This window comes from Rhamphochromis sp. 'chilingali', assembly GCF_963969265.1.
Source record: "Rhamphochromis sp. 'chilingali' genome assembly, chromosome: 2".
Lineage (NCBI taxonomy): Eukaryota > Metazoa > Chordata > Actinopteri > Cichliformes > Cichlidae > Rhamphochromis > Rhamphochromis sp. 'chilingali'.
Genome location: NC_137930.1, coordinates 27,862,850 through 27,889,628, shown reverse-complemented (window position 1 = coordinate 27,889,628; position 26,779 = coordinate 27,862,850). Strand labels below are relative to the sequence as shown.

Genomic DNA, 26,779 nt, shown 5'->3' with positions numbered 1-26,779 from the left:
TTCCCCCACGGGGCTCAATAAAGTACAATAATAATGTACACACTTTTAGTACTCGTCTTAAAAAACAGACATACAGTACAGTTCAGAGTGACATGCAAGAAGAAGTACGTACAAAAAGATTCCAGTCCCTTTCTCATACATTCAACACGTTAGTGCTGAAGTAATTAGTGTGTGGAAGCATTGAATGTAATAACTACTTTCAATATCGTGCTAATACGCTAAGTTAACTAAAGACACACTGATGAGGGAAACAATGATGGCTCAACAAAATGTACAAAAGTGTGGGAGGAAAAAGAAATACTGGCAGTGGCCAGTGGTACCCCTCAGCCTCCTACTAGATGCACCTGTGGTCTGAATTTCAAAATCCTACGTCATCTTGTTCTCGAGTTATCACATTTACATTTCAGAAAACTTGACCTCTGACCTTGAGGTCAAGATCACTGAGATTTAAACCCGTCAGAGATTTTTAGTAGCTACAATCTGAAACTCCTACGTCGCTTCATTCTCAAGTTATCGCATTAATAAACTTGAGCGTCCTGGCAGGGTGACGACAACCCCCATCAGCCTTTTACTGCTGAGGCATAAATAACTTAATGCTTTAGGACCGAAAATGAAGCTCGTTAATAAATAAAAAAACAAAAAAAACAAACCTACTTTAAAAGTTGAAATATTTGCAGAGTTGTCTACAGCCCAGACCAAACATGAGAAATGTTTCTAAGTTCAACACTTCGACAATATGCCATGCATAGATTTGTACAAAAAGTCTGCATTTGCACTATGCTTCCATTTTAGACTCACTTCAGCAGCCATTTCTAATAGATCAGCATTATTTATTTATTTATTTCAATTTATCATAGTTTACAAAATGACTTTGAAATGTGCAGTTTTAACATAATATCGGTACCTCCTACAATACAAAAACAAACAAAACTAGTAAAAACATTCACAAGTTTTTTGTTGTTGTTGTTTTAAGCTTGAGGTTCAATTGTGATTTTCTGTTTAATTTGTCTGCATACAGACCTCAACTTGGAGAAGTGAAACAAATACGTGAACACAGTGAAATCATGTGACGCTCAGGATCCGACCACAAAGCCCGTTTTTGTCTAAACAGACCGATTTACAGCTTCAACAACACGTTTAACCTACAGAATCATTTAGAACTAACACGTTGTGTTTTCCCCCAAACACATCAGGTAGTAGCTCACCTTCACCTTCACGCAGGATTTATAGCAAACACCTAAAAATCACATAATTGTACATCTTAAAAAGATTCACCAGAAGCACTAGATCTTTAAAACAAGGAAAGAGGAAGGATGACTTTTTTATGCCCTCTTGTATGCAGCAATGAATGTTATTATTCACAAAGCACTATATCAACTGTATTAAAGCTTTCTGAAAGCTATTGATTGTAGTAAATGAGAAAAAAAACAAAAGTAATGGCTGTACAACAATGTAACTGTTTAGAAATAGCTTATACAGTGTTTGCATTGGGAAAGTAAACACATGCATTCGGTGAAGTAAACATTTTTTCACTCTCCTTTTTTTCCCCATTTTGGGTAAATTCTATAGATACTTCACTCTAAAATGTGTTACCAAACTGGGCACTGCTACCACGAAGCAGAGTGAACCAGACAATCGTTTTTAAGAAAACTGCTTATTTAATTGTTGGTGGTGATGGTGAAGACAACCATCCTGCCCCCCACCCAAAACCCCCCTCCAAATATTCCTTCGTCCCGTATACCTGAAACACAAGTGGCTAGACTATGATAAAACCCGAAACTGTACAGCTGAAGCCTGAGACAAAGCATGCTAGGACTATAAGAGCATGCAGAGTAGGAGAAGGAGTGGGCCAGGCAGAAGGGGGCGAAGGTTGAAAGTAAAGGAGGATGCTCCACCCTTGGATGGTTTCCATGTTACAGTTTAAGTCCCATAACCTTAAATTAAACTGTGTAAGAGGACAGGACAGAATAAAAGCTTAGAAAGTGATCATCAAAGTGCCTTAGAGCATTATTTCCTCCCTTTTGTTAGTGTCTGCCACACTCGACCACCTCCCAAGAAATGATGTGTGGGCTGCAAGTATAAAACTGTGAGTAAAGGGGTTTTGTGCTGTGTGATTGCAGGCAGCCAGATGCCAGCGTGCATATTAAACCTCCCGCATCAGGAAAGAGTCTCATCCTCTCCCACGTAGGGCAGGTTCATACTTCTCATCCCGTCACCGCTTTCCTGTTTCCTAAGTAACACAGCAGAGAGGCAGCGTTAGTTATAGCAGTGCTGTAGGCTCGCTGTCATTCCTATTTCACTGAACAGAGAAAATAATCAGATACTATTAAGCCCTGTTTACTAAGTCAAAGCAACCATTTAGCTGTTACATGGCAGAGTACACCGAGTTCATTTCTACAGCAGATACGGTGAAGGAGAGCCCCAGGAAAGGTTGAAAAAACAAAAACTGGTGAAAGCGGGGAAACAATATCTTAAAAAAGTAAAGATGGCATTAATTTACAGACATGTCCTTTCATTAAATGTCAAGACTGCTTCATGCAAGGGAAAGTAAAAACACATGAAGATAAATGGATGCTCTTGGCCCATGATGAACTGAGTGTGGACAAAAATGCTTTTTATTATGACTTGACTTTTAAAATGCTTCTTTAATTTGTTTTGTTTTGTGGGTCAACCCAGAAAAAAACCTAATAACCTAATGAACCCTCTGTGATAAAGGACATCGTTCTGTGTATCAGCTGGTCACCCGCTGTTCGCGTAGTTTCGTTTACACTCAGTAGCTTATGTGCGTCCTAATTTATCTTCCATTATATGAATGCCTAATTGAATGACATATTTACAGTATTTCCCCGCTACACAGTTCATACTACACCAAAAGCACCCTCAGACACAGATAACGACAGGAAATTGGATTGCAGGTACTGAAGGTTCTTAAGTGAAGCTCAACATTCCCTAACAAGGCTTCTCCAGACATCCCCAAACCACCAGAGGTTAGTTAACAAATGTGATGCACAGGAGTATTTGACCATCACCACCATACTGGGAGACAGCTGCTTATATCATGCCAGCGGGTCTTAAAATATTCTCTTGACCACTTAAACAGCATTACAGCAGGCAAGAACTATGCCAGCATTATTTACCTTTTTTGGTTACAATGAATGTAGCAGTATCTCACACTGCCTGCTCTGCCTTTCCTACAGGGCAGGAGAAGGGGGAGAGAAATAACACCAACAGTCTTTCAGACAAACTACTCGGCAAGCCTCGGCTGGCTCTGCTGCTGCCTTTTTCTTTAGAGTTTAGAAACTGTAGTGTTTTTGTAAACAGTGCTTACGTGAGGGTTTGCCCTGGAGGACACAAACTGCTGCGGTCCTCCTTCCGGCCCCAGTCAAAGGGGTTTCCGAAGGATCGCTTCCTGAGCATAGTTCTTACCAGGATCTTCAAAAAAGTAAACAGTACTTAGTAATGTAAAGATGAAAAGCTTCAATTTTATACATTTTAAAAATGTCCTTCATTTTAGAGCCCTAACAATGAGAACACAGCTAAAGAACTGATTTCTCCTAGATGTTATTGTCCTACAAAACAGTATGCAGTACTCATCAAAAACCACTATATCATTAATATGTAATTCATATTTAAGAAAATGTTTCTGCTGTGATAACAGATGGCAATGTCGTGGTAGATCTGATGAATTTGGAAGTCAGATGTATTTTCCATTTGTGACTTTTAACTTTTTTTAAGTTAAAAGTCAAACAAAAATGTTAAACAACATTAATTAATGCAGCTAAAGAAAATCTTTTTTTTTGAAAAAATGAGTCATGCATCTGCTGTAGCTCAAAGTGTTGAAAGAGGAACTGAGTAGGTGCAGTGCCTCAGCTGTGGGATGGTGCAATGTGACTGAAATTCTTTTTCGTCTTTCGGCTGCTCCCCTTAGGGGTCGCCACAGCGGATCATCTGCCTCCATCTCACCCTATCCCTAGCTTCCTCTTCTGTCACACCAACGCTCAACATGTCCTCCTACATTACATCCATAAACCTTCCCTGAGGTCTTCCGCTTTTCCTCCTGCCTGGCAGCTCCATCTTTAACATCCTTTGTCCAATATATTCACTATCCCCCTCTGCACGTGTCCAAACCATCCCAGCCTTTCCTCTCTAACTCTGTCTCCAAACCACTCAACCTGAGCTCTGCCTCTGATGTGCTTATTCCTATTCCCGGTCTCTCCTAGGGAAAATCTCGAAATTAACTCTGCAAACCATACATCATAGCAGGTCTCACTAGCGTCTTATAAACCTGCCCTTTCCCTCCTGCTGCTATCCTTCTGTCACAAATCACCCATGATATTTATCTCCCACATCACCCTGCCTGCACGGTCTTCTTCGCGTGCACTTTAGATGGTTGACCCCAAGTATTTAAACTTATCTACCTTCACTACCTCTACTCTTTGCAACTTTGCTGGGTTCTATTTCATAAGTTGCTAAAACACTCTGTTGTACTAAGTAATTAAGCTAATTTATACTAATGCAAATTTGCTAAGAAATAATCTTTTGCTCCTGATGGAGCATTCGTTCTCTCTGGTACTTTTTATTACTCTTTCATTGTAGCCGAGTTGCCCATAAATGATACCCAAATGTGATATTTCCTGTTATGACACCAAGAGAAAAGCAAATTAGGGTCTGAAGTGACTGTAATGTTTTTAATGCTTTTGTGAGACAAACATTGTTCACAAACTCACCACTGTTGCCAGGCTGGGGATGTGTTTAACAGAATTCTCCACTTCCTCCTCGGTTACTTCAATAAGCATACAGCAGTTATCGTCCTCAGGGGGAAGTGGCTCAGCACCATGCCTTGTCACCCATGGGTGTACCTGGACACAAGCACAAGGCAAACAAAGGAGTTCTTTGAGTAATCAGATTACGTGCCACACATATAAACTTAGACAGTGTCTTTGGAGGCACAACAGTAAAAATTTACTCAGGCTGAATCTAAGTGCAAAATTATACTTGTTAGATCAACGTAAGCTATTCATTCATATCTATAAATATATGTAAACTGCTATAGATTATACTTCACAAACAGTTGATTTATGAATTTAATGACATAAAAGACTGTAATGTCCAAACAAAAGAACAATAATCCTTTTGACATTTTGTGTGTGTGTGATATTTAAACATGACACACGGCCACCGGCAGCTACCCGTGTGTTTACCTTAATCTGTGGGATCGTTATCCTGGTCTCTGGATTCTTGTCCAGCATTTTCAATAACAAATCCTTGAGATCATCTGATATGTCGGCACTGTTGTAACAAAAACTAATTAGACAACTGAGTAAATATGTTATTGAGAAAGGGCCAAAATTGTGTATTTAATTTAATAAATATGCTATTTATACAATAAACACTGGGAACAGCCATCTGTTAAAAGAGCAAGGCAGAACTTACTGTGCTGGTAACACCACGGGTTGTGTCTTGATTTTTTGATGAAGACTGAGAATGCGCTCATCCATAAATGGACACTGTGAATACAAAAAAAGTGTGTCGATTTTAGCAGGATCACTAGTACCAAAAAAATGTTAATGTTTTTACCATTCCCCAACTCACCTCTCCAAAGACAAAGCAATACAGTGTCACTCCCATGGCCCAAACATCCAAAGCCTTAGCAGAAAAGCAAAACAGGTTTAATTTGATGTGAAAATGATTGTTGGGTAGCTGAGATTCAAAATTTCATAAATGTTTGGAAAGCAGGAACATTTTAATGGAAAAAGAAAATCAAAAACAAAAGTTCTTGCATTTCTGAAAGTCATCCCAAGAGGGCACTAGTTAGCCGAATACTGCTTCACCTTTCCAGAGAAGTTCTTTCTGGTCTCAGAGAGCGTTTCAGGAGCAAGAAAAGCAGGAGTTCCAACTGTGCTGGTCAACAGGGCGTCAGCTCCCTCAAACTGGTTACTAACTCCAAAGTCTGCAATCTTGATGTGTCCATCTTCTCCCACCAGCAGATTCGACGGTTTGACGTCTCTGTGGATGATCCTCTGGTAATGTACTATTAACAGAAAAAACGAACAAACTTTATTATCGCAATCGGGTCACATTCGTAGTATTCACTTTATGGCAGAATTAAGATGTTCTAATGGTGAAAAACGGCTTGACCATTTTTTTTAATGGCTTGGACTCGTGAAGAAAAATCTCTGGTAGTGTAGTTAGACAGCCAGCAAGACGTTTGGTAAATGATGATAAATTATGTCCACACTACCTGGTTAAGATGTGAAAATGAGAGTTAAGTGTGCCTTAATTATTTAAACTGTTTTTAACTAATCTACCTGCACCATGACTAAAACAAGCCTACTTTCCTTTCCAAATGACTCCAGACTGTTTTTGTGTCCATCCCTGCTTGCACTGATATGCATTAAGAGCCGCTGAAATTATGTGAAATGAACTTTGTGGAGTGTTGCTAGAGTCAAGAGCAGCTCAGACAAAGGCCTTGTGTAAATGGCAGGGAAGAGCTGTAGGAGGACAGCACTTGATTGTACAATCAGAGCTTCATCTTCTTACCACAATCATAATTCTAATGGAAAGCATTAGCAGACTTTTATCTCTATAAGGACATGCTGATACTATGCAACATCACTGTAATGAGCTAATTTTTAAACAAAACTATTAGTATGGGAAAAACATCTCTGGCTGATATTTTTCTCCAAAGAGAAGACTGAATTAAAGAAATGACGCAACACAATTTCAGATCTATGGTCTAAGCTGTATTTGTGCTATTATTAGTTCACCTGGTCAGAAAAACCTGGGCTACCAGAATGCAAAGGTGATGTCATATGAATATATACAAAGTTATATGAGCAAGGAAAAAATAAAATGAAAAACTGAATCTCAGAATTTTGTCCAAACAATAATGAAAAAGATATTCAGCTTTTGAAATTGGTGCCTCTAAATCTGACAAGTATACACTCACCAACCACTTTGTTAGGTACACCTGATAACCTGCTCGTTAACACAAACATTTAATCAGCCGATGGCAGCAACCCAGTACTGTTTAGCAATGTAGACATGGTCAAGAAGACCCGCTGAAGGTCCAACCGAAGAATGGAGTCCGGAGACGAAAAGTGATCTGAGTGAGTTTAAACGTGGCCTGGTCGTTGGTGCCAGATGGGCTGGTCTAAATATTTCAGAAACCAATGATCTACTTGGATTTCTTCCACACACCTTTATTAATCGCCTTGTTGAATCTATGTCATGAAGAATAAGATTAGTTCTGAAGGCATGAAGGGGTCCAACCAAGTATTAGTAAGGTGTACCTAATAAAGTGTCCACTGAGTGCTTTATTTTGTACAAACTGAAAAAAACAACATTTCAAGACTAGAACAACTGTCACAGTCGGCATGACCAAGGTAAACTTGTTTAATGAGCCATTTTGATGTTGTACACAGTGCTGGCCATCTTGGTGGGTTAACAACATAAAATCTGTTGAGTAAAATTAATTCACTTTGCAAGTCAGATTAAATCTATCTACACATGCGTAATAAACACTAATGTAGTCACAGGGTAGGTGGAAGATTAGCAGGAGGTTTTGAAAACTCACAGTACTCGATTCCCCTGAGAAGATCCTGGAAGTAAAAACGTGCCTGGTCCTCGCTGAAAGGCTTATCGGTCGGCACCTCCATCACAGCCCTAGATACACACGGTACAACATCAACAGGTACACACACAAACACACTCAATTACCAATCATAACTAATGAGACTGGGCTCATTCCAGTGTCACAATCATATAAGAGGCTTAGCTTACCCTTGCTTCACCAGCTCAAACACTGTAACAGAAAACAAAGGAGGTTAGTGAGGACAAGCAAACTAAAAAAAAACAAAACACATCTTTTAAAGATGAGGTTAAAATTGACTTTGTTTTATGCTTGCTGTGATGTGTTGTTGTCTGGCCACAACATACCCATGTACAGATGGTCCTCACCGGGGTCATCCAAAACCTGGCACCACATTGAAGAGGAATGGAAATGTGTGAACACAGATACACAACAGATCATCTTTTGATCTTTTGTACCAGGCAAAGTTAAATATACCTTCGGTGGAATTTCTAATAAGAATACATAGAGTAGAAAGATAGCTTTACAGTCTAACACAATTTATGTACATTTTAAGGTTCTTCAAAATGCCATTGCTGTTTCCTTTCCTTTCTTAACTTGTTTAAAATTAGCGTAATACCAATAAGTAATCCTTAAGAGATCAAATGAAAATATCCACATGTTTTACAAGATTACTCACTTCTACTAGTTTGACTACATTAGGGTGGTCAAGCTTTTTAAGGATGGCAATCTCTTGATAGACTCGCTCCAGCGGCCCTTTAGGTTGGGCAGGCCCCTCGGGAGCGGCTCTTGCCCCACGAGGAGGAGGTCTCCCTGATGGAGGAAACAGGGGACAATATGGGAAGGGTAGAGGGACAGGATAAAGATAGAGTCAAATCCTAAGTATTGGTATGTTCTGTTAACATTAACATTATCATTACAGACATTACAGATGCTCTGCTCTGGCCCTGAATCTAAGAAACTTGGAAAGAAGCTGACTTTTTGAAGATGTTTCATCTCTCATCCGAGAAGCTTTTTAACACCTTGGCCATGTGATGAGACACATGATCAACAGCAGGTCAACAACCCTCTTAAGGGAGAACTTCCACTCGGGTTTAAATACCTGGGACGCTCCACCATTGGTTTTGAGAACTGAAGAAGCTCCTCAGATGAGAAGTGACACGTCTTCAAGAAACTTAAAGAAGTCCAGTCGCTTTTCTTTCCAAGCTCTTTAGATTACCATGAACTGGATGACTGAGACCTTACACAGAAATATGGCCCTTACTTACGTGGGAAACCTGCCTGCCTCATCAGCCTCTTCTTGGAAAGCACCTTCATCGCCTACAGCACAGAGAGGGAAACTTAGTTGGGTTGCAACAGGTTAAGAGAAACAGAAAGAGTCCAGCAGCCAAGAAAGCCAAAGAAAAGATAAACAGCAGCATGCTTACAGGTTTCTTACACTTGCACCCTAAACCTAGAAATTCTGTAGCTTGAAAATGCTTGGTGTGTTTGTCACTGCTGTCACTGTAGACAGCTTTCCTCAATCGTGGTGTGAAATGATTGAAATCTGAGCCGTAACAGACACATTTTCTGCACATTTACATTAAACAGCATTTCAACTGCACTACACCGTCTATCAAGTTTGGTATTTAAGTGGTTACATGTCATAAAGAAAGCCCAACTCCATTCACTACACAGTGTTTTCAAACATCAAATTTCGTCTGGAGGTGCCGACAGGGGTTAACGAGAAGTCTGGGTGGCAGGGTGGAGTCATGTGCCTCAGCTGACCCGATAGCGATTGAGAGCGCAACCTCTCTGACCCAGAGGAAAGGAAGAAAGCTGACTACAAGTTGGGCAGACGATAAGAGCACAACAGCTGAGAGATGCCCTGCGATGCGGATACACGCAAGTCTCCCACCTGTGAGCTTTGGGAGCTCTTATCCATGTCTGCATTCCAAGATGTGTGGAAGTGGACCAACAGTTTCTTGTGATTTCCCTTGCGTAAACATTGTTGACATACTGTTGAATTGTACTTTCTTTTTCTTTTATTTGAGAGCCAGTTCTTGACTGTGCAGACACTGACACAACTGTATCGATCCCTGGTCTAGACAGATCTTTCTGACCAATGTCTCTCTCTCCACCAGATTATGTCTTCAAAAACTGCCAAGGTTGACAGGAATTTGTATCAGACTTGAAGAGAAAGCATGGTGTGTAACAGCGGCATTGTTTGGTGAATATTTCCCTATTCTTTAATAACTTAAATGCCCTCAGTTATTATGTCAATGATATAATCACTGAATGCGACACGGGGCCTTTGTCACTCGGGAGGAATATTAAAATAATCCCTTTGTCGTTGTCAATCGCTATCATGCAGCTTAATGTGAACTGCAGCAATAATCAAGAACGGCAAAAACACAAAAGCCTGAAATGATGTGTTATTACATTAGTCGACGAGCTCAATTATCTGGAGACATGTTCACATGCAGAGGCTCCACATCAAATCACACCAGTAAATATTACAAGAGGGGTTGATTATTGCAAAGTTAACCAGCGGTCGCCTGACCTGTGATAAGGAAATAAATCACATCTGGACTCGCATGTGCATTACAAACTCACATAGTATGTGTTGTCATCCTCATTGTAAGCCAACTTGACAACACCATAGGAGCCCTGTCCGGAAACAAGCAAAAAAGAAAACATGAGGGAAAAATCTGAATAAATAAATATATATATGTGCTGTCAGCGTTACTCTCGTTAAAATGACGTTAACCCCATAACCACATTAATGCGGCAAATCTCCATTAGCGAGTTAGCGCGGATCGCCCCGTCATTTTAACGAGATTAACGCTGACAGCACTAATATATATATATTAAGCAGTTAGTTCTTAATGTGACACTAAAAGTGTAACGCAAATGCAAAGGAATACATAGATACACACAGGAATAAATACACAAACACACAAGGGAATTGAGTGGGCTGCTTCAAAATGAGAACAGAGAAATTTCAAATCATCGCTCCTCTCTCTCTTTCATTTTTGATTTCAGGCTAATTAAGGAAACTGGATCTGGTTTATGCTATCAAGCTTCCCTGCCCACACACAGGAAATTCAGGATAAAAAGTAGGCCTAATTACAAGCCTGTGTGTACGAACAAAAACAAACAGAGAGAGAGAGAGAGAGGGCAGTGTCGGTTCCTGCTGGGGGAGCAGATTGCAGATTAGAGAGACAGCACACAGCTCATCCTACAGTCCCGGAGATAAACTGATAACACAAGTTTCTCCAACAATTCAAAGAGGCTTTAACTGTCTCCACTGTGCTCAAAAGCGCACACATTAAAATGTCTACCTACATACGGAAATACACACACATTCTGCCTTAACGATGCCCACAATCTAAAACATTCATATAGGCACACACACCCACTCACTCATACACACACACTCTCCAAGCCTTGCACAACCCTTAGAGAGTGCTATTTTTACCAGCCTCTCATCCATCTTCCAACTCTCCCATGGCCTCGTGGTTTACACAGAGTTTGGGAAATGAGGACAGCCGGGAAGGAGGATATCAGAGACTGTCCTTGATGATGTGTGCTACTTGACAGACATGCAGTAGGCGGACGGGAGGAGAAAATGGAAGAGTCAGTGAAAGGGAGCAATCAGTGAGCTGTCTCTCATGGTACCTTTCCAATCTCATCTTTCAGCTTGTACTGGTTGAGTTGAACACAGTCCTTTAAGAGGGAGCGAGAGAGGGGAAAAAAGAAAACAATCGTCACATCATCATGAGTATTCCTACAAAATCTGCCTGAATGTTGTCTTGAACCTCAAATTTGCCTTTGACACTTTCTCTCCATTAACATTTTTTAATACATTTCTTCATACCAGCCACTGATTTGCTGCCCTCTAAATCAGGACAATTACTCATTTTTTATGCAATCCAGTTTAAATCAAATTTCACTTCTAATCAATAATAAATTCAACTGTAATCAACAGGACTCATCAAAGACAAGAATGGATAAATCACAAAGAAAAATGTATATATATTTGAAAACTATCTTTTCAAAACTCCCAAGGACACCTTAAAGTACCGGTACACAATGACAGAATCACAGTAAATTATGGTAGAGCTGCTAATCTAAACATTTTTCCATTTTTTTGTTTTGAACAACAGAGAGGAGCTGACAGATGTGTGAAGGCTTTTCAGTCAAATGCATTGTTAAAGTAGAATGATAAGTGAAAGGGTTAATCTAACATCATGTAGATCTCATGTAGATATCGTCAAGATTTAGGCAGTTGTACTACTCTTCCTGATACTTCTCTTCGCCATTGTCATTAAGAGCTTGGTGTGTGTGTTTGTGCTAGGATATTTTGAAGAGCGTCAAAAAGACAGCTTAGCAGTACAAAGGCTGTGAGAGAGAAAAAAGGAGTAAGAATAGGGAAAAATTCAATAGATTTTCTTCAGTATGAAGGGCAGAGCTAATAAAGTTGGAGCTTATTGATATTACAGTCTTGGCTCCCATTCCAAAGGCTGTCCCACACATCATTAAAACACATTTCTAAATGTCATTTATTTGACTGCTCCTCTCTAGACTGCAAGACATATCTGCAGGATATCTCTAAATATTTCACCTAATTAACCTTTATCACTATCAATATGTAATTCTGAGAAAGCAAAATGTCTCTTCAGCCTGCTGCTCTGAAAAATCCTAACTACAACTACATGTAACAGCTACACAGCTACATCTACTTGGACTATAAAACCTTACCTTTGTGTCCACAAAGCTTGCTCTTTATCACTTTGCTGCTGATTTTAAGACAAATGCACATGTAGTTCTTACTGTCAGACAGCTGTGGTATTACTTATGACATACTAACATGTGTGGGGCACTTTAGTGCCTCGCTCTGTGTCATTAGTTAGGTTATCCATGTGTAATGGTTTATGCAATACACAATGCTGAAGGGAATACAATGAGTCACATGGTGCAAAAATTACATAATAACCAAAATATTATGGCATATGCTGCAACCTCATTATAACTCATACTGACTTAGCACTCGTGGTAGATATTAAACTACTGCTACCAATATGGCTAACACTTATTATATAGCACGATTAATTTGATTTAGCTATATTTTCTCCATTTAACGCAGGCTGAAACACATTGCAAGCTACAAAATCCTTATACCATTAAAACTGAAACTAGGGGGCGCTAGCGAGCCAGCAATGGAGTAGGACGTGTTTCTGAAGGCTCCCGCTAACAGAGTTTCAGAAATAGTTTTTTTTCAACCTACAAAGTCTCATTTTATGTCACAGGGGAAGCTAACAGTTTTATATACTATATTAAAGCTTCACTTGAGACAAAATGGCATCGAACCTAAGGAAATACAAGTACACCGGAGGAACTGCGGCTAGGCCCGGCACATCCTCGGGCGAGAATACCAATGGTGGCCCAAGGGCGGCGCCCGGCTCAGCGACCACTGAGGAACGGGCTCAGCAGAGCGATGGGCGCTTTGTGGACACTGATGCCCTGAAATTAGAGCTTCTTCAATCCATTAAAGATGATATCAGCGTGGTGTTAAAATAAGAACTCAGGAATGCACTGAAAGAAGATTTTGATAACATTAGGGCTGACGTGCAAGAAGTGAGAAATGAGATTGCTAACAATACGGCGGCAGCGCGCGCTGAAATGGATGGAGTTAAGGCCACGGTGAAAGAAGTAGAGGACGGGCTGTCAATGTGGAGCGATGAGGTGGTCACCTTGCAATCTACGGTGAAGACTTTGAGGAAGGAGCTATCTGACCTGAAAGATAAATGTGATGACATGGAAGGCAGGATGCGGAGATCCAATATCCGTATCATGGGGGTCCCGGAGGGCCCGGATTCGAGCTCCACCACGGCCGTATCCGCGCTACTACGTGAAGCGCTGGGTATGGATAAAGATGTTATTGTCGACCGCTCACACAGGAGTCTGGCCCCGAGAAGGCCGGGTGGTAACCCGCGGGCCATCATAGCCAAGCTTCATTACTACCAGGACTGTGTGGAAATTCTACGCCGTGCCAGGACCCAAGCTCCGCTGAGGTTCAATGGACAACCGATTGCAATATTCCCGGATTTTACGACCTCGGTGGCCCGAGCTCGGGCTGCTTTTACAGAAGTCCGGAAACTTCTCCGTGAGCAGGAAGGTATCCGTTTTGGGATCAGGTTCCCAGCGCGACTTTGTATCACGCACAACGGGGAGGAGAAAGAATTTCTGGATGCGGCGAAGGCAATGGAATATGTTAAAGAACATATTATCAACGTTTGAGGAGGCTGCGCCTGTCGCTCTATGTGGGAGCGCCAGTGCTACGGTTGGTTGTCTCAGTTACGGCTGAGTGTACATGACTGTTTGTTGTAGCGTTCGCACGGTGATGAAAAGCTTGAAGAGACACTTCTTGTTCAGACATTTAAACTTATTTCATAAACACATTTTGGTTCATTTTATTTCATGGCAATACCATTGGGTTTAGAAAAGTTCTATACTTTGTTTGGATGTCGATATATGTATGTGTATATATATATATATATTTTCTTTTTCTTTTTCTATTTTATTGACTATTTTTCTTTGTAGGATATGTTATTTCAAGCGGCCAGCGGGAGCCTAAGAGTCTGGCTTATAGTAACCCAAACAAGCACTAGGCTATATGTGTGGATCTGTTTGCAGGGGGTTTGGCAGTCACCATGTTCGATCTGGTGTAATTGCTCATTGTGTTCTTGGTTTGGGCTTCAGCCAGATATGTTTATTTTACTTATCAATGTGTTTTTTGTTTTTCCTTTTTTTTTTTCCTTCTTCTTCCTCCCCTCTCTTTCCTCTTCTCCTATGCCTGTTGTGCATCTGGAGCTTTCATATTTTACTATTTGAGCAGGGATGAGCACAGCGCGATCATTTAGTGATCGGGTGGTAAATTTTGTAAGCTGGAATGTAAAATCACTCAACCATCCAGTCAAGCGGAAAAAGGTTATTACTCATTTACAACGACTTAGAACGGATATAGCATTTCTCCAGGAAACGCATCTGCGTACCTCTGATCATCTTCGAATCAAGTCTGGATGGGTAGGCCAGATATATCACTCTAAATTTAATTCTAAAGCTCGGGGGACAGCAATATTGATAAGCAAAACTTTACCATTTATAGCCACAACTGTAGATGAAGACCCTGCAGGCCGTTTTGTTGTAGTTGTAGGACATTTATATGGTTTCCCCTTGATTTTAGCGAATGTCTATGCCCCTAACTGGGACGATCATAGTTTTTTCACTAATGTCTTTGCACGGCTTCCCAACATGGCAACGCATAATATTATTCTTGGTGGGGACCTAAATTGCTCATTATCTGCTATGGACCGCAGCTCGCACAAATGCACGCCTATTTCAAAATCAGCACGTGTTATACAGCGTTTTCTTCATAACTACGGGTTAGCTGATGTATGGAGATTTCGTAACCCAACTTCAAGTCAATATTCTTTTTTTTCTAATGTCCATAAAACATATACTCGTATAGATTATTTCTTTCTGGACAAAAAACTCCTCCCTTTGGTGACAGACTGTGATTACAAGGCCATGGTGATTTCAGATCATTCACCTGTTGTTCTTTCACTGCGTATTCCCAATGCCTACTCCAATTATCGGCCATGGAGGTTCAACCCAGTATTGTTAGCAGACGAAGAGTTTGTTAATTATATTAGGTCTCAAATAGATTTCTTTCTTGCCATCAATCAAACTCCAGAGATGTCACCATCAACTGTTTGGGAATCTCTAAAAGCATATCTGAGAGGCCAGATAATCTCATTCTGTGCGAACAAAAGGAAGAGGGATACTGAGCAACTCTCTCTATTGGCTGACGAAATTACTAAACTAGACGCTGTATATAGCCATTCCCCTGACCCGGTATTATATAAACGTAGGCTGAAATTACAAACTGAATATAATCTTCTATCTACAAAACAGGCTGAGTATCTAATTTCGAAGTTGCGTAGCTACTCGTATGAGCATGGAGAAAAAACAGGCAAGCTGCTAGCTCATCAGCTACGACAAAGAACAGCTAATCAAGCTATCCCTGAGATCCGGAATGACCAGGGAATAAGATGCACGGATAACCAAGGTATAAATAATAGTTTTTTTAGATACTATCAGACTTTATACAGCTCCCCCCCGGCTAAGGATGACCTGGCTCTAGAAAATTTCTTTGAGAAACTTGATATCCCTTCCTTAGGAGAAGATGCGGCCACCAGTTTGGAGGAGCCCATTTCTGATGCTGAAATTGAAATGGCCATACGGAGTATGCAGTCTGGAAAATCACCTGGCCCCGACGGGTATCCTTCCGATTTTTTTAAGAAGTTTTCTAACCAATTGAATCCATTGTTAAAATCGACTTTTGAAGAATCTTTCCTCTCACAATCCTTGCCTCCAACAATGCGTCAGGCAGTGATCTCCCTAATTCTAAAAAAGGATAAGGATCATTTAGATTGTGGCTCATACCGTCCAATATCTCTGCTGAACACCGACACCAAAATCCTTGCTAAAGTGTTGGCCCGCCGTTTAGAGAAACATCTGCCCTCCATTATCTCACCTGATCAGACAGGCTTTATCAAAAACAGGTACTCGTTTTTTAATATTAGACGTTTATTAAATATAATCTATAGCCATGTCAAAGGTACTGTATTGGAAACTGTTATTTCACTTGATGCTGAGAAAGCGTTTGATCGGGTGAGATGGGACTTTCTTTTCCATACGCTTGAAAAATTTGGCCTCGGGAGTAATTTTGTATCCTGGATAAAAGTATTGTACTGTGACCCTGTAGCGGCCATTCGGACCAACAATAGTCTGTCCCCCTTTTTTCAGCTTCAGCGTGGCACACGACAGGGGTGCCCTTTGTCACCTCTCCTTTTTGCCATCGCAATTGAACCGCTAGCTATTGCTCTAAGACACTGTGTTGAGGTTGAGGGAATACGTCGTGGGGATATCGAGCATAAAGTCTCTCTTTATGCCGACGACATGCTCTTGTTTATTTCCAACCCTTCAAATAGCCTCCCTAAACTTTTAGATGTACTTAAGGAATTCGGGACAATTTCCGGATATAAGGTGAATTTCGGGAAAAGTGAGGCAATGCCTTTAGGTACAATAACCGGGGAACTTTCGTCTATTTTAGCACCTTTCAAGCTCAGCTATAACAAGTTCAAATACTTGGGCATTTGGATTACGCAGAATCATAGAGACTTGTATAAAACTAATTATCTTCCTTTATTGTCTAAACTAAAGGAGGATTTTGGAAAGTGGGAGTCCTTGCCTCTTTCGCTGGGTGGTAGATTAAATATCATTAAGATGACTATATTCCCTAAATTTCTATATCTTTTTCAGTGTCTTCCAATTTTTTTAACCAAGTCTTTTTTTAATAATCTAAATAGTCAAATCTCCTCCTTCATTTGGAACAAAAAACCACCTAGGCTGAAACAGAGTGTATTACAAAGACCGCGGAGCGCAGGAGGCTTGGCACTCCCAAATTTTCTGTTTTATTACTGGGCAGCTAATATAAGAGCATTATTGTACTGGATGAAAGACCATGATAATTTATCATCATCATGGGTAACACTGGAGCGGCTATCGGTGAGTCAATCCTCCCTGGTGTCTTTGCTGTGTGCCAGATTACCTCTGGCGAGACCGATCTCCAGCTTCACCACGAATCCTCTTGTTGTCCACTCACTGAAGTTATGGTATCAGCTCAGACGGCACTTTAAACAGACTGAACTCTCTCTTAATGCACCACCGCATAGACACTGCATGTTCTCCCCATCCTTGACGGACGAGGCATTTAACATATGGACAAAACTTGGAATAACATCAGTGACTGCTCTTTTCACGGACAATATCTTTTCCTCATTTGAACAGCTGGTGAACAAGTTCAAGATCCCTCAGTCACACTTTTTCAGGTATCTACAACTCAGGAATTTTGTTGCTTCTAATACTGACTGCTTTCCGTCCTGTCCACCACCATCCCTTTTGGATGATATTTTTGATTTTAAGCCAAATGCTAAGCGGGTTATAAGTGATGTTTATGAGCTGTTGAGTAATTTTAGGCTGTCCACATTGCAATCACTTAGGGAACGATGGGGAAGTGATCTTGGCCAACGGATTACAGATGAGACTTGGCACAAGATAATCAATAGCATTTCTTCATCATCTATTTGCCTTAAACATGTGGTGATTCAGTTCAAAGTTGTTCACCGTCTCCATTGGTCTAAAACTAGACTGAGCAAAATCAAGGATGGGTTTGACCCCACATGTGACCGGTGCAAACGAGAGCCTGCTTCCCTATTTCACATGTTCTGGGCGTGTCCAAAACTGGGTAGCTTTTGGAAAAGCATATTTGAAACCATATCCAACATATTTGGTGTTCCAATTGCACCCTGCCCGTTTATAGCTATTTTTGGAGTGACGCCTTGTGATGCCAGTCTTTCCAAATCACACTCTGATCTTCTGGCCTTCTGCACTCTTTTGGCCCGTAGAATGATATTATTGAAATGGAAAGAGCCACTTCCACCTGTATATGGGCAATGGGTTAAGGATGTCATGTACTATACTCAGCTGGAAAAGATCCGCTACACTGTAAAAGGTTCGGTTCGGCGGTTCTATGACACATGGCAACCTTTTCTTACTTACTTTGAAAGATTAAGTCCGGATACTATTGCTTAATGTGCGTGTGAGTGGGGTTTTTTTTTGTTTTTTTTCTCTTGCTGTTGTTCATTTATTTTATTATTTACTTTGTATCTGTAACTTTATTTTATTTTATGTTATTTTGTCTCTCCTTTCCTCTCTGGCTGGGTTTTAGTTACACTGTTCTGGGGGGGTGGGGGCACAACTGTCTGTTAATTTTGCCATAATTGTTGTTGGAAGCAATTCTTTGTTCAATAAAAAGACCTTGATCAAAAAAAAAACAAAACTGAAACTAAATTAGCTTTAATGCTTAATCATACCTGGAGGTCTGTGATGGAAACACTGTGGGACTCCACAGTGGGCCGGCGGGGCAGGCGTGGAGAAGAATGAGGTGACGTGATGGGGGAGTACGGTAACGATGGATAAATATAGCGCCCATTAAGTCCCGGTGAGCTACAGGGTGAGGTTGCTGTTTGTGAGCGCTCCTGCAGAGAGAGTTTCCTGTCTGAAAAGTTTAACCTTCCCCTTTGCTCTTGGCTTCCGGGTAGTAGAGCTTCTGGCCGACCAACTGTATGAGACAGAAGGTCACAGGATGGAGTCCGGAAAGGTGCTGCCACAGAGGAAGCTGGCTCCGGCGTCTCTGAACTGTCCATTTCTTCTACCTGACATGAGATGGATTTGAATGGTTTATACTTCTCTTACTTACTAATCATCCACTTCATATCCTCTATTCACCTGCACCTTGATGTACTTACGGTTCTACTAGACAAAGATTGTTATATGTAAAATCCTGCTAAACCTTACACTTCATACAGTAGACATCAACATCTCTAGCATGAACCCTTGCCTTTGTTGCTCTTACCTCTTCCTCCCCAGCCTCTCCAGGCGGTCGGCTGGGTTCATACTCTGTTACGACAATTAGGGACTCCATTGGATCCGGCGAGGGTGTCTCAGAGTGGGTGTTTAAAGGTGGGGCAGGACAGCTGCACAGTAGATCAGGCAAGGGCTGAGAGGGTTGCATTGGATTTGCATGACTGCTGCAAGAGGCTGGAGGCTCAGCAGATGGCCAAGGGGTTACATGACAAGGAAACATGGTGCCTCTTCACAAAGACTGCCAACCAGTGCTCCATCAGATGGGAACGTATGGGGAATGTCTCTTAATCTATGACAGCAAACTAAAAAATGAGAAAGTGCATGTGATTAATACTTCACACCCTTACAACTTCTGTGTTATTTTCTTTTTTATTATGACCATCTCCTAGAGTATGCTGCAGATAGTCCGTTCTTACACTATCCCAGAGGTTGTACTCTGAACCTTGTAACCTTTAATCTATAATTATGTCTGCAATCATGCAAATGATTCACGGTGATTGCTTGTTAAGATTCAAAACCACTCAACTTTCAAGATATTTTCACTACGTTCAAGTATATTTATATTTATTTATATAAATATTAGAGATGGCACGATACCACTTTTTTATGTAAGATAAGATAAGATAAGATAACCTTTATTAGTCCCACATGTGGGAAATTAGTTTTGTCACAGCAGGAAGTGGACAGTGCAAAAGTTATGAGGCAAAAATTAGAATACAATAAGAATAAATACAGTACACAACTGTACAGAATAGAATAAAATAAAATACTATATACAGTAGAATAAAATAAAATAAATATACAATAAGATAAAAATAGAATACAAATACTATATACAACTGAGTAAAAATACAACGATGACAGAAAGGATTATTGCACTTAGTATTATTATGTCTGATACCAATACTGATATCATAAATTTGGATATCTGCCGATACCGATATAAATCCAATATAGGGTATTTCATAATCAATAAAATGTTTTTTTAAATATTTTGCTGCATTTTGTATAAGTTCATACTCAAGTTTAAAAAAAACCCAAAACACTAAAGCTATTTTTTTTTTACCTATATGCAAAAAATACACTGCACCCAAAATATTTCATAGTTCAGCAACACTGATCAATCTAATAAAGTTAAACCTACACCATCCTCCCTATTCTGGTATTTTAAAGAGTGCTTAGTGGAAATATTAAACAACCTAACTAATAGGTATGCCAACTCCCAGCAAAAAAATAAAAAATAAAAATAGGGAACCACCCCCCACCCTCATAATGCTTAATTGACGTAATGGACTTTAATTTAAAGCACGTGTAAAAGAAAATAAAAAAATTTTAAAATGCACATAAGTCAATAATTTTTCTACAATAATTAAATAGATTCAACATCTTTATTCAACAGAATTGCAAATGAAAAAGTACTGCAGCTTTCTAGGTTATAAATTTGACTTAATAGTTACTATATACAATAATGGATTTCTATACATTTTACATCAGACGAAAACTTTGACTGTAAGATTCAGATAATTATTTATTAAAAGCTAGAAATGACAATTAGAAGGAAAAGTATGTCTTTGTGCCCCCTTTTCCCTGTTCATGCCCTATCGGCCCCGCTGGCTAAGCTTTGCTAGATCCGCCCCTGCACACTTACCAGCCGTCAGCTACATAGAAAAAGATCCTGGTGTAGAAAGTAATATTAAATAAATTCTAACAACAGATTATCAAGCTTAAACGTTCTGCTGTTGTTTATCCGCTGGTTTCCTCTTTCTGGCGCAAAGTGGGCGATAAACAAACAAGAGAGACGGTAGTCATGACAGAAAAGCTGATCAGCTGATCATTGATCAGTTTCATGATTGAAGTAGCAACAGGAGAGGGAGGGAGAGAAGAGGCAGTCGCTCCATATATTGGTTGTTAAGCTTAACGTGGGAATGCTTTACGAACATTCAGAGATGAACTTACACACTTGCTTTACTTCTCTAGGATAGCTTTCTCCGAGATGAAATGCTGGTTTATGAGCACGTAGCGAGGCTCCAGATGCTCAACCAGACCCCGGACAAGTCTCGCACGCCACAGCCGCTCTATCACGAGATGCACACTGCTCCGACGTGCTAAGGTTATGAGCTAGGTTACACTATGTCACTAGTTTTGTGAGGTGCTTTGTGATATTTAATGGATCAGATTACATTTTTTATTTCTCTCCGATATCCCATCCAGTAATTTAGATCAGTATCGGACCAATACCGATACGTAATATCGGATCGGTCCATCTCTAATAAATATATATATTCAATAAATTGGATTTGGATTTAGGGGAATAAATATATTAAAAAATGAATACAACCTAATAACACATAGTACACAAATATCCTTATTATCTTTATTGAGGTGCAAAGCAATACATCTACACATTATCTCATCATCAGCAAATATTAATTAAACCAATAGCAATATAATGTGTTTGTAAAAGATGCAATTTCCTATTCACACAGTCCCTTTTGCCAGAGTTCTCCTAGTAACATCTGCACAGTCACCTGGACTACTAGACATTACTCTTACACTTCACCTGTGATTTGGGTGAAGCCAGATTAAACAAACTACTAAACTTCAGTTCCACTATTAATAATTTTAGCTTGATGCACAGTAAGCCAACTTCACTGAAAAGGTGCATACTTCCCCTGTTTTTGAACTGGTGCCATACAACTTTAAACTGTGAACTGGGAGCCGAAATTAAGAAAAACAGAGGTTGACTGTTTCTTTTCAGCCAAGAATAATTTAGGGCTGGCATAAATCCTGTGACAAAGTATGGTAAAATTTACATGTAAGGTTCAATTATCCACAGAGCCTGAGCAGCACGACCCAACTTGTGGGTGTAATGAAAACGTGTGGGATAAACAATCAGGGATGCTGTTCACTGGCTCTGAAACATAAGCAGATAGGGCTGCTTCCATAAGAAACATCCATGGTGCAGAAATTTTCCCACACGTTCTGTTAGGTGATAATTAATTCAGGCAAACGCGTCTAGTATCGCAAACTACAGATACAATGCATCTATAAACGCATGGGTGCAGTCTGCTTTTGATGTTGGGCACACAGTAGCGTGGTGGTTAATTTTTATCTGTGAAGCATCTAACCAAAACCATTTCTTGCATAATTAAAAGAGGCTAATTTCCATCTTGAAATCCACTCAGTTTATTATTTGCCTATTACGTGACAGAGAAATGGAGACAGGAGAAAAGAGAAGAGGAAAAAGAAACAGACAGATCCCCTATATTTTCTGTCATGGTTTTGACAGGATTGTGGCACTGTCGGTGTGTGGGAGCTGAGTAAATCTCACAGATACAGAGAAAAAAAACAACAAAGGGAAGCCATAAGGCAAGCAAGACAGTGGGAGATCCAGCCAAGCTAAGAGCGAGAACCATGTGTGGGAAGAAACACCCACTCCAGGTGGGCTCTCTTCTTTCACTGCCAACCTATATATATACAGTACTATTGTAATGTAAACTGACAAAAGAGGAAAAGAAATGCTGCACATTACAGAATAACAGTTTAATAAGAAGGAACTGAAATTGCTGGGTGTTTTAACTGCCAAGTCTATTTAGCCACTTAAATTACCCCCTTGTGATTTTTTTAAATGTTTTTTTAACTGTTACGTTAAAACATTTTCAAAACCAGAAACATTTTCATTTCAATTTTGCTGTAGAGGATAAATGTTGCTTATTTGCGTCTTTCTCAAGTCAATTTAACACCTCTGGCTTTCATGACCTCTGAAAACTTCTGACATGTTATTAAAAGCAGATACTTTTTGGTTGGTTTTAATTCATTAAAACAAAAGTATTCCGACTAGAAGTGAGTGTTAACTTACCCAGTTTGACCTACAGATACACAGATGACACAAAACAAGGCCTGTTTCCATAAAAACAAAAGGGTGTTTATGCAGTATCATCAGTTGATGATGGCATAAACTCCTAACGTGACATTGTAACTGTTAGTCAGACAAGACAATATTACTGCAAATCTCATTTCCTACCTAGAAGGGCTGGGTTTTCAGCAGGAGATGTACTTGAATGCTGAAATCACGATGATTTGGTTTGATACAATATTTTGCATCCACTATTTGCTAAAGTCATTTTTGAAACTGCAAACTCCCAATTCCCTCGCACTAAAGATAAATACGCTACCTCAAAGGTCACCAAGTTTCTGTGACACAAGAGAACTGCACAGACTTCAATTTCATTTTTGTACAAAAACACTGTGCATCATTAATGACTGAACTGCTGGCTAAAGCCCAAAACTTCCCTGATCCCTGCGGATCACAGCAGCACGACGAAGAACAAGGAGTCAGATTTGAGCCTCGAGAAACACCAACAGATGCTGCCTAGCTCCAGATGCCATACCGTGCCTTTTACCATAACAAAAATCATGTGACCTGCCTGTCACTATCTAAGCGGGAGAGGATGGGAGGGGAAGAGAGGACTTATCACAACTTGCAGGGGGTCCAAGCCATGTAGAGCATTAATAACAACACAGGCACTGTGTTATGGAAATACCAGTACAACACAGGGCCATCTGGAGCAGAGGAGGATCCCCAGCTTCATTAAAAGATCAACAGGGTTACACTGTCAGCGATGTCCGGCACCGTGCAAGAGATAAGCTCCTGTAAATGGAGGAATTATTGTCCTTGATCAACTTAGCTGCAGTGTTGCCACATAATCACAGCACAATTTAGGGAGAATCCGAAAAACTCATTTGGTGACCCAGACATTAAATTGAATTTATTTATTTCAATTTTATTTATATAGCAAGCTGCATTTTATTGCAAGATAAAGACAATCCAACAGAGAGAAACCCACCAATCTGAGGGTCCTCGATACGAAAGCACTTGACAATGGTGGAGAAAAAGATCTACCTTTTAACAGCCCTCCAGTGGATTCATGGAGGGGCAGCAATGCAAACTCCACAAAGACTCTGTGATAATATGTATCAGTCATGCCCTACGTTACAATGGCACAAATCAAATATCAGCCATTTGAATCAGCTGTGTTGGATCAAGGACACATCTAAAACCTGCAGGACACCAGCCCTCGAGGCCTGGAGTTGCCCACCCCTGTGTTAAACGGTTTTAATGATATGACACAAGAGGCCCCCGCCACAGAGGGGACAGAGATAGTAAGGGATATTTAAAGGATTAAGAAAACTGGGATTAACAGGTTAATGGGATTAATTAATGGGTAAAATATGTTAAACCTATTAAATTGGATTTTAATTTTCTTATTGTTTTGTTTTTACTCTAACTTATTTATTTGTGTATTATTTAAAGTGTGCACCTTATCTCTCTTCACCTCTCTATTGGACAAACTTAATTTGTACACATATTGTACTAGTTCTGTTACCAGGCTTCAAAACATAAATTGCTGAATGAAAACAAAGAATTTCAATAATAATAATTATTATTATTATAATTATAATTATAAAAATAATATGGTACAAGTAAATTTAAAGGGCATTTTCCAGAATGAAGGTCCAGCACATTAAATGTGTTTCGACACATTTCTACTCTGTATCTACTGAAAGGTTAAGGCTAACCTTATAAAATAACCACTAAACCTACTATATCAAAGTTAAAGTTCAATTTATTCCTGTAGAGTGATGCCAGGAGTTAAATGTGTCAAATATATATACTTTAAATGGTTTTCCAAAACAAAAAATAACATAATGATAACTAAAATAAAAAACATCGGGGACTCTGTGCCATCAGAGGCTTTCTCTCCTCAAGAATATGTCAGCGCAACTTCCCAAAATGGTAACATTAGATGTTACCAGAGCCCAACATGAAGATTTGAGACTAAACCGAGACTCTGCAATTTCACAAACACACAAACAATCTTTGAGATAACCGACAAACAATAACACATGCAACTGGCACCACCGGATTTCGTGTTACTTACACCCACAGATAAGAGCTGCTACATCGACTGTAAATGTCAAAGCGGTTAAGCTGCTCCGGTGTTGTTTGGGCGTTCACAAAGTCACCGCCGTCTCAAGTCTAAGCTAACTTAGCTCTGAGCTTCTAAGCCAACCAGCTCAGCTAACGTTAGCAGCTGCCTCATCTGGCAAGATACAGATGTTGTGGATGAAGGAGTCAGTGATGCTAGTACGTCCCAGTAACGTTCATGCTACAGCCGCTGGCAAAGATGCAGGAAGCAATCGTTTAAAAAAAGAAAAAGAAAATTGTATATATACTGTGTGATTTAACAAACAAAAACCTTACCTTGGCGTGTTATTTAGGCCTACAAGTGAGAAATGTAAGACTCCCCCTCCTTCCTCGTCTGCTGTGTGAGTAGCTTCTGCCCTGCGACAGCTAGCTAGCTGTTTGAGAAACGGAGACTGTAACAGACTGAGAACCGATGTTTTGACGGACCAATCCAGCTGAGCACGCAGGTCCCGTGCTTCACATGGAGGAAATGATAACTGCAGGCATTTAACGCAACGCTTTTATATGCTAACAAACAACCTAAGCTACTTCCGCTGAAGGCTACGATGCCCTTTTGCCTTCTTTTATTTCACGAGTTTTAAATATAACATTCACGGTTCCTGGTCGTTTCTGCCTCAACTGCTTTATGACCTAGTGGCACCATCTTGTGGTGTACTGGAGAGTTGGACCTAGTAAAATAAACTGGCCTTGGCTCTTTAATGATGGGCACATTTTATTTAGAGGTCTAACATAATAAGACTATTATATTTAGGATGGCTGTGATGGCTACCAGGACACTACAGCCAAGCCACTCTCATTACACGTCCTTTGTGTCTATGTGGTTTTGCATCTGATAGCCATTATCTTTAAATCATTGAGCTTCCTGCACTGTCTCCACAGTACATACTGTATATTATTGTAACAGATCTTGCTTGCTCTGCATTTGGTATAAAATGCTCTCTAGATTTTTGCATTAATTTAAAACAATTCAGGAAAACTAGGGGAAAAAGGTAAATTTTGTTGCAAATTTCAGACTTAGAAATCCTGAATGATGATTCATGGTCATAACTAGTTAATTTACAATCCAAAACATTGTGGGTTTGTTTGTTTTTTTTAAAGGGTACACTTATGCATAAAAAAATGTGATAAACAATCCCTCTAACACAAAGCTGGTGTCAAGTAATCCAGGGTTCTGCCCATTCACATGAAAGAGATGAAGATAAAACTAAAAAAAAAAAAATTTAAGATATTAAACACAGAACGCAGACTGGAATCAGCAGTCAGTTTCTGAAACAAGAAGCGCTATACAGTAGTTAAGTATTAAAGGCTCTGCATAAATGTGTGAGCACTTTGAGTGTTTTGGTTAACAACACTTGAAAATGATATGCGAGATAACAGACTTATGAATATCACATTTCTAGTATCGAAACAGGGGAGAATCTCATGGATTATAATTGAGCATTTCATTAATGTTTAAAGGGGTTTTACTTGGCCTTTTTAGCTGCAGAGTAAGCAAAAAAATAAATAAAAAAAATTCATATGTAGGCTTAGGCTACATGCACATTTTATGCAAGGTTAGCAACTATAGTACAGCCATCCTGTTTTATGGTTCTATATTAATGCTCAAAGAGCAATAAAGCTGTTGAGAAAAAAAAAAAGTTGTCTGCAGCCAACACAAAAGAGGT

The 26,779-nt window shown here is 39.9% G+C and overlaps 1 protein-coding gene across 4 annotated transcripts; it reads right to left on the bottom strand.

The window, feature by feature from the left end:
* Positions 1-1,515: 1,515 nt before the first annotated feature.
* Positions 1,516-25,699, bottom strand: camkk2 (calcium/calmodulin-dependent protein kinase kinase 2). 4 transcript variants are annotated; one of them, XM_080874645.1, is made up of 18 exons: positions 25,392-25,698; positions 19,116-19,428; positions 18,574-18,915; positions 11,252-11,299; positions 10,187-10,240; positions 8,860-8,911; positions 8,271-8,404; positions 7,939-7,975; positions 7,783-7,804; positions 7,577-7,665; positions 5,832-6,031; positions 5,593-5,646; positions 5,434-5,507; positions 5,202-5,289; positions 4,728-4,859; positions 3,329-3,432; positions 3,138-3,191; positions 1,516-2,230 (listed from the first exon to the last, which is right to left on the bottom strand). In XM_080874645.1, exons 2-18 carry the CDS (start codon positions 19,344-19,346, stop codon positions 2,158-2,160), a joined length of 1,788 nt encoding a protein of 595 aa, XP_080730771.1. In that variant the 5' UTR covers positions 19,347-19,428; positions 25,392-25,698; the 3' UTR covers positions 1,516-2,157. The 4 variants fall into 4 exon arrangements, with proteins under 4 accessions (XP_080730771.1, XP_080730772.1, XP_080730773.1 ...); XM_080874646.1 differs by lacking the exon at positions 25,392-25,698 and adding an exon at positions 25,069-25,181; XM_080874647.1 differs by lacking the exon at positions 11,252-11,299 and having other exon boundaries at positions 25,392-25,699.
* Between the last annotated feature and the right edge of the window lie 1,080 nt (positions 25,700-26,779).